The sequence below is a fragment of the Phyllostomus hastatus genome, unplaced genomic scaffold, assembly GCF_019186645.2.
Source record: "Phyllostomus hastatus isolate PE091 unplaced genomic scaffold, TTU_PhHast_1.1 phas_contig_1162, whole genome shotgun sequence".
NCBI lineage: Eukaryota > Metazoa > Chordata > Mammalia > Chiroptera > Phyllostomidae > Phyllostomus > Phyllostomus hastatus.
In genome coordinates, this window is record NW_025333537.1 from 5,539,804 (window position 1) to 5,553,901 (window position 14,098).

The 14,098-nt window shown below is 46.9% G+C and overlaps 1 protein-coding gene across 1 annotated transcript in view; it reads right to left on the bottom strand.

Moving 5' to 3' along the window:
* Window positions 1-14,098, bottom strand: part of FBXW8 (F-box and WD repeat domain containing 8) — a 104,714-nt gene that overhangs the window by 36,182 nt on the left and 54,434 nt on the right. The window contains exon 6 of the mRNA XM_045842421.1: window positions 2,930-3,126. Coding sequence (XP_045698377.1) covers window positions 2,930-3,126 — 197 coding nt within the window. The remainder of the gene's footprint in view (window positions 1-2,929; window positions 3,127-14,098) is intronic.

Genomic DNA, 14,098 nt, shown 5'->3' on the forward strand with positions numbered 1-14,098 from the left:
TTGTTTTTATCAGAAACTGAATAAAACTCACTCAGTTCCAAAGGAGCAGAAACCACATTTTAACATTTGTATAAATACCAAAAATGTGTTGCTAAAAGGTTCAAAATATTAGGTTGGCCAAAAAGTCCATTTGGTCTTTTCAGTAAGATGGCTCTGGTAGTGCTTAGTTGTCTTCAACTTCATTCGAAACAATTCTGTTAGACTGTATGGTAACAGCTATCATATCAGTGTGCATTAAAAAAAATTACCAAAATTGGTGAATTTTGTGTAGTCATTTTAATACCAAAGGTGGAAGAAAACATGCAACATTTCTGGCATGTTATGCTTCCTTATTTCAAGAAAGGTAAAAGCGCAACTGAAATGCAAAACAACAGATCTGTGCCGCGTGTGGAGAAGGTGCTGTGACTGACTAAAGGTGTCAGAGTGGTCGGTGGAGTTTCGTGCCCGAGATTTCTCGACGCTGCATGCTCTGGTAAACCAGCTGAAGCTGATAATGATCCAATCAAGACATTAACAAGAACAATCAACGTTCTACCATGCAGGGAGATAGCTGACATACTCGAAATATATACAAATCAATACAGTTACTGGTGAAAATGAAAAATATGTCTTTAATTTTATGTACCATAAACAGACCTTTTGGCCAACCCAATACCTGAGTTACTGTATTTGGCTGTGTATAGTTTGCACTTGTTTTGCCCAAATTTTTGAGGGAAAAATAAGGATGAGCATTATACATGGGTAGTACTAATTCCATATCTCTATGTGTTTTTAATTCTTTTATTTATGCTTATGCATTAAAAGTGTAACTCTAGAAAGCAGTAACAATATCCTTATGCAAAATACTACTCTGGAATACAGTAATAGGTTGTGTTTCTAAATAGAAATACATAAAAAATTACAAAACTAAAACAAAGTATTTTTTCCTAAAAGTTTGGGCCCAAAACATGGATGCGCAGCATACACAGGAGCACATTATACACAGCACCTGCCCTCTCCTGGTTTCAATGTCCCCGTGCGCAGGAAGGCCATGGCCAATGGCACTTTTACGCCACTGCAGTGCTACCACTTTCTCTGGCCTGCATGTGCATGAGGGAGTCGTTCCAAGGAGTGTTTTTCTAGATCCCTAAGGGGCACCTTGCCCCCAGGTGCAGTCTGCCACAGGTCTCACTTCTTGAGGAAACTCCAGGAGTACGGAAGCAGAAGGCGAGCCATGCTGTGAGCTCATGAAAACGCCTAGTGTGAGAGGACAGCAGTGCCCTGATGACAAGCCAAATGAGTCCCCAGGCCTGAATCCGGAGGCCTGTCCACAGGAGCTGGAGGCAGAGAGGAAACATCTGGGTGACTGCTAATCCTCGGGCCCGGCGGCATGAGTGGCAGCCCCACACCCGGAGCCAAGAGCCCATCACAAAGGAAGGATGCGCTGAGCGAACGTGGCAAACGTGGGAACGCTGCCACCGAGATCCAGGGGGCCCATCCAGTCCAGGGGGCCCATCCGGGAAGGCAGAAACCTCCCGCTGCATGGGCCGGGGCCTTTGCAGGGACAACACGTTCTGCGGCAGCCCCTCATCCTGGGCGAGAAATGGCACGTGGCAAGCGGTCTAGCCCATGCCTCCAGCTCGCTTCCTCTCCCTGTTTGAAAAGCCCTTTCTTATTTTTCTAAAGTTAACATCCTCAGTCGAGCCATTTAATTTCGTCTTAACGTTGGGTTTTGGACAGACCCGGAGGCTCGGGTTGACAGCGGCTGTGCCATTTGCTGGGAGCTGTAAAACTACTTCAAAAGCTGCAGGCCGTGCCAGGACGCCACCTGACTGCCAAAGCAGGATTTGCATTTTACAGAGGCCTCACATCTTAAGCAATTGTGTGAGTTGTGTAATTACAGCTGGTCTGCAGTGTTCTCCATCAGAGACCAGATAATAAGCACAACGGTCGTTCCGAAAACAAACAAATATGGAGCTTTCACGTTTCTCCAATAAAACCCAGGACAGGATACCCGCCTTAGGCAGTTTTCGGGGAAACACTAAACCCAGAAGGCAGAGATCTGATCATTAAAGGGACAAGAAGCTTAGGAAGGTGAAGTAGTAACGCCGAGGCTTTTTAGGTATTCAGGTCTAACAAGATTTCCACCGGGAGGAAAACGGAGAGGAACAGGATCCGTTCCAGGTCAGGCCATCAATTTATTACTCAGTGTTGGCTCTTCTGCTCAGTCTCCTACTAGTGCCAAAATCAAGGTTATTTAAATTAAATCCATATTCAGCATAGACAGATTTAAGCTCTTCCTTCTTACCACCAAATCATCTCCTACCACGCAAAAGTAGAAGCTCACGTACAAGTGAACTCAGAAATGAGCTCCACGTGAAGAACTCTTCATGGCTGGCTCGGCCCCACATGCGGCACGCTGGAAGGTGGCTACACCAAATCATGCTGACGTAAATCTATTTTCACTCAAGAGTCACCCTCCACTCCAGGTGAGAAGAACTCGGGTGAAGAAAGCTGAGGATGGAAACCCCCCCCTTTGCCATAGGTCTGGGGTGACGGCGCTGAACTCATTTTTCCCTTACACATCAGCCCAGGGCTGACCTCAGGGCTCCCCGGGGAGGGCATCCTGACCGTGAAAGGGGACGAGGGGCACAGCGACGACACCCTCCAGCCGTGCCTGATGTTCGCCCTCGCCCTGGGGTCTGAGTCACGGCTTCCGAGCTCTGAGGCGGAGGCAGGTCCCTTCACTGCTCTGGGTGCCCACGGGCTTCTTGGTGACCGGGGAAAGTGACAGGACCTGTCTCACCAGGCTGTGCTGAGACTTGCGGGTACCAGGCCCACGGGGATTCCTGAGTGCGTGGGAGTTGCCAACATCATTACTATTTGCTTAGGTTCGATTCAGAGGTTCTAAGAACCAAGGAAACATGAACTGACGAGACTAAAAGCTTACCAGTTTCTGAACCTCAAATTCTGCAGCTGCTTGCCAACAGCCCTCCTCGTCGGGGCGCAACATGACGACACTGAAAGCGGAGGCGGCGGCGACAGTTGCGTCCTCCCGGCCGAGGGCGAGCGCCTGTATTCTTGCACCGTGCCCGAGGCGGCGGACAGGGTGCTTTCCAGTCTTCAGGCCCCAAATGTTAAGAAATCCTGTGTAGAAAGAAAAGGCAATGCGGGTAAAATTCTAAATTCACTTCACATGCACAACCATCAAATAATAGCTGTTTAAGGTAAAGTAAATTAAACAATGATCAAATGGTAAAAATAGTTTGCATCACATATAACAAAAGGCCAATCTCTATACTATATAAAGGGCTTCTAAGATTCAACAAGAGAAAAAGCAACTGAAAAGTGAGCAAAGGACATGAGTGTGCTGTTCACAGAAAAAAGAAACAAGAAATAAACATAAAACATGTAAAACTTCACTCACAATTAGAAAAATACAAATAAAAGCCATAATACAATTTTTATCAATCAAACTGACAAAGATAAAAATTCCCTAAAACATCTTTTTGAGAATACAGGGAAATGGGCTTGATCTTAAACTGTTGGCGGGAAAGTAAGCTAATTCACCCACTCTGGAGGCAGCTGGATAGCATTTCCCAAATTACAGATGATATCGCAGTGATTTTCAACCATTTTCATCTGGTGGCACATATAAACTAGTTACTAAAATGCTGCAGCACACCAAAAATATACTATTTTTAAAGGTATATGTTGACTCATTCACACCAGATGGCTACTGTTGTGTTGGCTGTTGTCACTTTTTATTTGACGATCTGAGGGAAAAGGGGTCAGTGCCCCTGACTAAATATAAGTGGTCAGGTACTGCACATTCTAAAAACTCTTGTCGCACACCGGCTGACAACCTCTGGCATTCCAACTGTGTCAAAAGATTGGATGTCATCTAAATGTCCATCAGCAGAGAGCGGCTTAAATACTGCTCCCTCCACAGTCTGGAATTTGAGTAAAACGGGCAGTTAAAAAAGAGTGAGTCGGCCTTCCATCAATCAGCTATGTGAAATGACCAACAAAATAGACTGGTAAATGAAAAGAGTAATGACTAAAATAGAGGTATAGTACGCTCTGCTACTCTTGTGTCTTAAACAATGTACGCACGGACACACAACTGGAACGGAAACCGTTAGAGGATTCTAAGGAGAGGGACCAGGCAAAGGGGCTAGAACGAAAGGGAAATTTCCTGCCTCCTGTACATCCTGAAATGTTTTCCAAAAACTGTCTTTAGCAAAAAGATAAATTTTAAAAATGTTTTTATGAGAGGGACCTAAGAAGAATGGGAGCACATATATTAATTGCTGAGTAGCATTAGCATAAGGAGGCCTTAACTCATTCTTCCATCTGTCCACTCACTCATGCAACGAATAACCGCGGGGCCCCTGTCCGAGGCCAGGCCCTGCTCCAGATGTGGGCAACGCCTGGAAACAGCCACCAAAAGCGTTTCACATCCTTCCTCACCACCACGACGTCTAGCCCCAGCTGGCCACGGCACTTGATTGTGCGTACTTGTAAAAACCGTGAGCTTGACTTCGCCACACGCATTAAAGACTCTCATTTCCCATCCACCCTTGTCCCCTGCACCTTGAATGCTGCCGCCCAGATCCATCCCCCTTGCACACACTGGCCGTGTTCCCACCTTTCTCAGGCTGTCCATGGCAGTGAACTCCACGTGCGGCCCCAGGACCGTCAGCATCCCCTGGGGGCTTGCTGGAAATGCAAGTTCTCAACTGGAGCCGAAGCTCAAGTTTGAGAGCCAGTGGTCTACAGGAACTTACACTTTTCTACCAGGTATATTCACTTTTCTGTATTTCCAATGACATTTATTCTTTTTTTCACCCCCTCCAAATAATTTTTTTTTTTACCATTCTTATCCACTAAGCTACTTCTTTTCTCCCAAAGGTTTACCTAAGAAAATAATTACTTTCTATACAAGCCAGATAACGTTGTGTTCCAATTCCAACTGATTTTATTTTTTTTAAATTGACTAAGAAATAATTCGTGGACATAACACAGCCGGTGGCTTCTCGTCTGAGTGCAGATCCAGCCGCCCCGCTGGAGAGCGGAAGGCCTCGGGTGAGGCCCTCCGGGCAGCGCGCCCGTCCCCCCATCGGTAAAGCTGGAGACAACGGGACCTGCCACACGGGGCTGTCGGGCAGATTAGAGGAGAGAAACCATGTGAAATGCTGGAGACAGACCAATCATTTACTTTTATGTATTCCACAGTTCCTGCTGTGCTGCAAAGCATATTTAACCTATTAATGAAACTAATTTCCTCTATTGCTCATCCATAAATCCAGTCTTATTACCCACAACTTCCTACTACCTAAAACGGATAAAGTGTTTCGTGTCTCTTCTCTTTGCGATCCGTTTTCCCACCTTTCTTTCTCCTTGCTTTGTGCTTTGTCTCTATATAATAAATGCCTTGAACTTACGATCTTACTACAGTATAAATTATCCCGCGGCACCAAGTAAACACAGTCAGGGGAAAAGAAGACATTCGGGATGCTTTGCAAGACTTTCAGACTGTCAGCAGACTCGAGTCGGCGACTACAAACCAAAGCAGAGCTTTCCAGCTGAATGTTCCTTCATATGTAAAACAGAGTACTCAGGATCTCAAGTACAAGAATTATGATAAACTTGGGGATAAGCAGATTGCAAAAGGCGCTACAACACACTTCCTAGCAAATATTTTGGCAAATTCTTTCCATTCTGATTCGGAAGAAACAGATAAGCAGCAGAAAATGCCAATGGCTCTACAGGAGCCAGGCGCGCTGCCTCTTCCAGATATTTTTGCGTGGCACTTGTTGGGAGACATCGAAATCCGCAGTAAAGAGAAATAAGCTGCTTCCTGCAGAGAGCTTTCCGACGTTCAGACGCTTTCACCAGTCTGCTCCAGCAATTTCCAACCGGCGTGTCCTGAGAAGCTGGGAAACGTGCGGTATCTGACTGACCTCCTTTCCCTTAGACTGTCAGAAAAACGACAACGGTCAGCACAAGAGCTGACCAGGGTGAGCGCCCTGTCCTGAACCACAAATATAGGTCATATAATGGAGCTGCATCTTATCGGTCACAGTGCACCATAAAGTTGGATCTGACTGGTTAATTCTTGGTACCAGAAATCTTTATACACAAGTATAGGCACCTGATTATTTTTAAAAGTCGCTTCGGAACAATAAGGATAGATAATTACTATCATTATTTTTTGTTTGTAAATCGATCAAAATTATACCTATCATTTTGTCAGATCAGCAAGAAATATATATTTGTTGGTGTACCGCAGAATTTTGGTAATCAGTGCACATGTGCTGTGAGATGAAAAAGGCTGAAAAACTGATCGTCTACTCTCTCACCATCATTTTACACAGGAGAAGAGACACACGCGCTGAGCGGTTAGACGACGGTCCGAGCACTTGGTCCGCGATGCGGCCAGGCTGGAAGCTAGCTAGAGAAGTGCGGGATGAGCAGCTGCATTTACAAGCGCATAAAACAGCCATGGGATCGATGAGTAGCTGACGTCAACTCAGCCTGCGTTCTGCCAAGTGTGGAAGTTATTCAACCACAGCTCACTCTAAGCACACATGGAGTTTATCTACAAACACATTTTTCATTATTAATCAAGTATTGGTTTTGTTGGCATCATTTTCTTCCAACAGAATTGTATGCAATAAAATACCCTTCACCACAAGGCTCGGTTTCACAGAGCTTTCCTGAGAAGGGTCATTCTGGAAAACACATTCTGAGGCCCCATCGGGGCAACTCTCTTCTGGGTGCGTGCTGTGCCATCATCTTCGGTAGCGTCTCCACTTCGGCTGTTTAGCGTGCAACCTGGCCAGGCCCTGGCTTGTCACAGTGCCATTGCCCTTGGCACAGTCCCCCAGGGCCACTTGATGCTGCATAAACATTTAGGGCTACTATGTCCTCTTGGTGGATTGACCCTTTGGTATACGAACCCTCTTCTTTATCCCTAGTTACACCCTTTGCTCCGAAATCTACTTCGTGTGGTATTGGCAGAGCCACTCCAGCGTTCTTTTGATGAATGCCGGCACGGCGGATAGTGTTCGTCCTTTCACGCTGCCACGTATTTTCACTTAAAGCGCGTTTCTTGTAGATGGCATACAGGTGGTCTTGCTTTTTAGTGGGGTGTTTGGACTATTTATCTTTAATGAGATTATTGGTAAGAACTGGTTTAATCTACCATTTTTCTATTAGTCCCATTTTTTTTCTTTGCGCCTTTCCCCCCTCCTCTTCTGTTTTAATTCCTTTGTTGGCTTGTTAGCCAAAACCCTCTGTTGCGTTATTTAAGTGGGTGCTGTGGGATTTTCACCCACACGTGTAACTCACCCAGTCTACCTGCAGGGACGGCTCACAACTGCTCCCACGGAGTAAGAAGCCCCGGTGGGTACCTCTGTCTCCTCCCACCTGCGCTTTGTGCTGTTGCTGTCACACTTTTGGTTTCTCCATGTTATAAACCCCACCTACATCATTATCATTTTTACATGAGCAGGCGACATCTTTTACAGAAACTTAAACTGGGGGAAAGCCACCTGTATTTACCTCCGTAATGACCACTGGGGGCGCCCCTGCAGGGTCTGTCACTAAATCCGCAGTTTTTGCAGGATTTGCGACTCCACTGCGCAACGGTACTGTTGGATATTTGACCCAAAAATGCGTGGGCAAGGCGGGCAGGAACGGACACAATGGCCAACAGGGACAAATATCTGAGTGAAAGCTAATGTTATAACCATGTAACCAATAAATCAGCCAACTCTGTCACGGCTGCTTTCACAACCTCAAAATTGTAGACACTCGGAACAGCGAATACTCGAATTATAAGAATGTTTTATAACACTGTAGCAGATTCTCATCCACATTAACTAATATTTAGCCGAAAATAAATCAACACAACAACACATTCAACAAGTACCTACTGAGCCCCTGCTTTGGGTCTGCCACTGTTCTAGGCACTGAGGAAAACCACACGAACTAGTCAAAATAGAGCAAAAATTTAAAAATCCCCGACTGCGTGGAGCTGACATTCTAGAGGCATCTCCCAAGCATCTCATGGGGGGGGGGGGGGCCCTGAGAAGGAGATGATCCCTGTTTTCACCAAACTCACGCTGAAGAGAACCTAAACATTTTCCTAACTAAAATATAACGGAGGCTTACATACAAAGTTCCACACGGTAACAGAGAAGCTCACCTTTTCATCACGTTGCCACAGAATTTTAAGACCCTGAAGAGGAGCAGCTAACCCTCCTTCCAGGTGGGATCAGGTTCACAAGCACCACGTGACATTAAGGGGAAAAAGTGGTCCGTTCCTGTCAGAGCCAAGCACGTGCACTCCTCGAGCAGCCGGTGGTTTTACACCGGATGTGAATTCGTTTGAAAGGCTAAGCCGTATCGTATCGAGGACGCGCAACAACAGAGACCTGGCTCCTGATGCCGCGTGGGCTTCGCAAGCAGCAGGAGCCCTGGGTTTCTCTGCGGCGCTCCCTGGGGCAGGGAGTCCGAGCACTGAACGTAGCTGAATGTCGGAGAGGTTTGCTGAGCGCTCGCCTTATGTTTTAGCAAGAGAACATTTGGTTGTACGAAACAGATGCCTACTGAACAGCTTAAATGCAAAAGAAAGCTGACTGAAGAGGAACGGGGCTATTCCGTGGAACCCAGGGGCAGGAAGCATCGCTGGAGACCACGGGGATGCGAACCAGGGATGAGGAGAACACTCGGAACCAAGGCTGTCACGTGTCTCACCACGTGTCTCTGCGCCTGCCGGCAACTGTCTCCACCTTCTCTGCCTCCGCAAACCCGCGTACTTTCCCAGCCCACGTTGGGAAAGTCATCTGCTTCAGCCCACAACTGAGACTGGGAGTCCGAGCGAGGCCTAACCTGCTCATCCCAGTCCCCCAATCACCTGCCCCCGGGGCCAGGGGTCCCCATCCCCGTCCAACCGGCAGAGACCAAAAACCAACTCAAGTACTGTGGACATGCCAGCCTCTAGGGGGCTGGGGAGGGACTCAGAGCAAGGAGCCCCTGCAAAGGTGTCCACTACCTTTATACTGCCTGCTGGGCCAAGGTAAAACAAAAGAAAACCTCAGCGCATGCAAAGGGAGCTTCTGTGTAGTTCCTGACCAGTGACTGAGAGGCAGGTCCTCGTGATCACCCCCTCAGCCAGGCATGACCCCCCAGAGCTGGAGGCAGGGCCCTGTTTGCCTCTCACCGAGGAAACTGGAAGAGGAGTAGGTGCCTTCCTGCCCACAAGCCCTCAGCAGCAGCCGGATAAAAGATGTTTCATCCTGAGCTAGTGCCAGGGCCACAGCAATGCTGTTTCACTTACGAAAAGGACGCAGACAAAAGAAAAGGGTCTCTCGGAGAAGCCGGAAGGATGCGGTGAGTGTACGCCCTCGCCGACCAAGCAGACAGGAATCGGGCTTGGCAGTCCACCCGCTCTCTGGGTCAGGACCCTCCGCCCTGACGGAGGGCGGCGGGGCTGAAGGAGCTCCGAGCACACCCCAGACCAGGAGCAGTCGTTAACGGTGACATGAGTAATGACGGCCGGTCATTCGAGGGGACGTCAAGCCCGCCCGGCAGCTGCGGACGGGCACCCGTGCCAGTGTGCGGCGCGCCCTCCCGCCTCCCACAGGGGGCCAGCCAGAGTGTGGTGATGAAACCGCGCGGAGTGGAAATGGGATCTAAATGAGCTTAAACTGATTTATGTTGGCTTTTGTAAAGATTACTCGATATCAGGAAAGTGCTACCACTGTGAAATAATGTCGACCATCCTTAAGACCTCTGCCTAATGGTACTTGCACAGAATATTTATATTCCTCATCATGGGAAACAAGAACCATAATGGATACCATTTTTGTTTTATTAGGGATGCATATTTAAATTAATCTGCTATTTGCCTAAACAATTAGCTGCCTCTGTTTGTGTGCACAAAGCCAAAATCGCAATTAGGCTTCCATCAAAAAGATAAGTCCCAACAAAAACTGTCCCGGAGGGGCCGTAAGAGCTCAGGGCAGAACTTCCCAAAATTACTTTTTAGCATAATGGTAATTATGGTAATTGCTTGAAAGGTAAATAACTGCTGAACTGGTTTTGATAAAACACACAATTGGTATTGCCCCTCCCCTTTAATCTTTTTTGATGCAGAAAAAAATTTTAAACAGGTTACCAGTTCAAGAAGTCACAGACTGGGGGCTTCTTGGACGGCAGAGTTTGTCTCGTGGTCTTTGGTGCTTTCCTCACCAGTGCCTCCTTCAGCCCGGAGGGAGCTCCCCCTCTCGGAGCTCGCACCATAAACACCGGAGGCTGGTCTCTGCCCCACAGCAGTTAAGTAGACGGGATGGATTAACTGCAGTTCAGAGACACCAAATGAAGCTGACTATTTATAAAGACAGCTGGCAATCTCAGCTTCCACCATGTAAATACACACCTGCCTACCAGATATTAAGCAGGAGTCAAAAGAAACTCTGCAAAAAAAGAGAAAAGGCATTTTCACAAGAATTTTAAATAGACCTGTGGCACTCACTAAGCGTGTACCTCTTCATTAAGCCCACAGAACATCACCACGAAGGGTACACCAGAAATGTAAACGCAGCGTGAGGTCTGAGAGGACAACAAGATTTGCTTCGTGGAAGAGGTGGCCGTTGGTGATTAACACCAGCGCAAACAGCAAGGGCCATAGAGAAGGGCCAGATCGCAGACGGTCTCGGAAAGGAAAGAGCTGAACGCAATCTGTTCTTCACCCGGATGCTGCAGCCACCGCGTGCACGTCACCCTCTGCATTCCCACTACACACGACCCCAAAGCTGAACTCTGCCACTCATAAAACAAACAGACAGACAGACAAACAGACACACCAGTGAGTATGAAGTATTCTGAAATGCTGCATTTTAGATTAACAAGCAAGACAATCTGGGGGAACCAGGGGACTAGGTATTGGTGAAGAAATAGCACTTTTTACTATCTTTTGATACTATTTGTTTTCCTACATGTAATAGTATAACAATCTATTTTAACTTGTATACAAGTCTTTATAAATAGTATATGATTAATGATAGGGCACTTTATTATTTATTATTAATGGCAATCTTAATCTGCATGATTTCATATTTGACTCTGATGTACAAAATTCAGTTAAAAATTCAAATTCTACTTCTGACCCATCAATGGGTTAAGGTGAATTCAACTCCAAAAAACCCCACAACATGCCCCAACTTCCTGGCCCAGACCAGGTGGGGCAGGGCAGGGCAGGGCAGGGCGGCCCAGCGGGCGTGCAGTCCTAGCCTCCTTGTTCTCTCTCTCCTCTCCTCTTCTCTTTCTCAAATCCTGCCTCCTGCTAAAGAGAAAATGTGTCTATCTTCGAAAATAGCTGCACTCATATGTTGACTGACATAACTGTAATATTTAGAAGCGTAACTTAGGAATGATGCTGGTAACTGTTGAAGCTGAGTGATGAGAATGAGGGGGCTCATCATACTGTTCTGTACCACAATAAAAGGGCTTTTAAGAACAATAATTTGAAAGGGTATCAGCAACAAAACTAATACCTTATAAAAGTAAAAAATATTACTTCTGTTTACAAATATTTCCAGTAGCTACACCACAAAGCGACTTCTCAGGACAAGCAAGTTTACAATGCAAATTCCAGGGATGACATTTTGTAGGTTTTTGAAACCCCATACCAAACCCTCAAAAGACCTTAAGACCATATTATCAACTCCCTTTCAGTAAAAGTATTAAATGGCTCACACAAAAAAGAAAAACTCCCTAAGTAAAAATTTAGGTTACGGCTAAACAGCAGTCAGTCCTGAGTTGCGTGGAGCCAAGTGAGGAGGAGGAAATGGAACCCACAGACAGTCCGACCTCTCACTGAGGCCTTCGGGTCCCAGGGCCGCTCTCCCCAGCGCGCAGGCGGGTTTTGCCGGGGGGGGGGGGACGGCTGCCCCTGCGGGCCGAGGCTCTGGTCCCCCCCCCACGTGAGGAGGGTCACTAGGACCCAATACAGAGCTCTCTCCTGAACTCCAGACCCCCGGGGCCACCTGCCTTAAAACCAGTGGTCTTCAGACTAAAATAATTTAAAAAACCTAGGTCTCCCATTCACATTATTTATATATATATATATATATATATATATATATATGAGCAACAACTGTTTATCATAAGTTTTAAAATTGTGCCCCGAAATGTAATTTTCAGCATACTTCTAAATATTGACATTTTTAAATAAAATGGTTACATTGTTTTTTAAAAAAGTGTTCTTTGGAAACTAAAGACCACAGATTAGATACTCACTACTGTGCATTTTTAAAAAGGGGGGTGGGGGGAATCAGCAGCAAGGCGCAGAAGCACAGCGTGCGTTGAGGGCCGGGAGCCGTGTGACCATCCCCAGGACAGCTTCCAAGCTCAGGCCCCCGGCTCAGCCAGACGCAGGAAGGGCGCAGAACGTTTTCTTCCTGAGTAATCATTTAACATATAGAAGCATCGCATTCTTGTCCCCAGAGAAAAAGAATCTAATCTTGTTTAATAATCTGACATTCATTTTTTAATTTTAAAACATTTCAGGCTTACCAAAAAGTTGCAGTGACTACGCAAAGAGCCACAGCACACCCTCACCCAGCTTCCCGAATGCCGGCACGTCGCCTGGCCAGGCCTGCACAATCAGAGCCAGAAATTAAAGCCGAGACCATGCTTCACCTACAGACTTTACCTGCAGTTCATCCACTGTCCTCACAGCACCCCTTTTCTGGTCCAGGACCCAGGCTTCCACATCGCACTTAGTTGCCCTGTCTCCTTCACCCACCCCGACTGGGACAATTCGGCCCTTCTTTGTCCTTTCATGACCTTGACACTTGAAGAGTACCACACACTCACCTCGCAGAAGGCTTCTCGTTGTCTCATGTTCACTCACGTTTACAATCAAGTCGTGCGTTTTGGGGGGAAAGAGCACAGAAGTGAGGTTGTGTCTTTCCAGGGTGTGACGTCGGGAGGCACAGGACATCACTGACTCCTGCCTGGTGCTGACAACCTGCATCACGTGTCCGGGCGGCACTGCCAGGCGTCCCCACCGCAAAGTCACTGTCCTTCTCTTTGGGGAGACAGTCTGAGACCGTGCAAATGTCCTGTTTCTCATCACACTGCCTTTAGTTTCCACTGATGATTCGTGCCTGCGACGATTAACATCACGGTGCTTGCCAAATGTTTTCCACTTTCTCGTCCCTTCTCCATATATTTAACTGAAATGCTGCTATCAGGAGACACTATCTATTTACATCTCAGTAAGGACTCACAGATATTTACCTCATTCTGTAGGTTACAATCCATTGCTATCATCGTATTTTTTTACTCACAGTGTCACTGATTTGGCTGCTGGGAGCTCCAGTGTTGTCCTATTGTCCTATAAATAGAAGCTGCCCCTTCCCACATTTTATTTTTAAACATCGTTACCTTCTGGCCTCACGGGATGACCAGGGTCATGCCCTGTCCCTGGTGCCTTTTACTGAAGAATTCATGGTATTTAGAAACCAAAAGCTAGGTACCAGCTGTTGCTGAGTATTAGCAGGGTGGCACAGTAAGTTCTTAGAACTCCTCGGAAATAGAATGACCAAGTCTGGGTCTTCACCTCAAAGGTCGTAAGTCAAACTCTTAAAAATATGCAGGAAAGCCTTTTGCGGCCTTGGAAGGGAGGGCTGCAGAGAGGCGCCGCCCCAGGAAGCCCTTCTGTAGGGCGGCAGGCACACTCCTGCTCCTTCGGTCCCGCCTGGGCCAGACAGAGGTGAGGAAGAGGAGCGACTCAGAGTGCAGGGTCCCCCTCGTCCACGGGGAACGTGTTCCCCGTCCCCCAGGGGACGCTCGAAGCTGAGGATTTGGTACTGTCGTGTATATATATATTTACATTTAGGGCTACAGTCTGTTTTCAGTCCGCTTTCCTGCAACATGAGGTAAAAGGTTCACGGGGTGAGGAGGAAAAAGCACACAGATGCCTGCTTGTTATATTATTTTACATATATATGTGTATACATACGTGTGTGTATATATTTACACTTAGGTCTATGTATACACAGATGTGTGTGTGTATACACCTATGTATATACATACATAT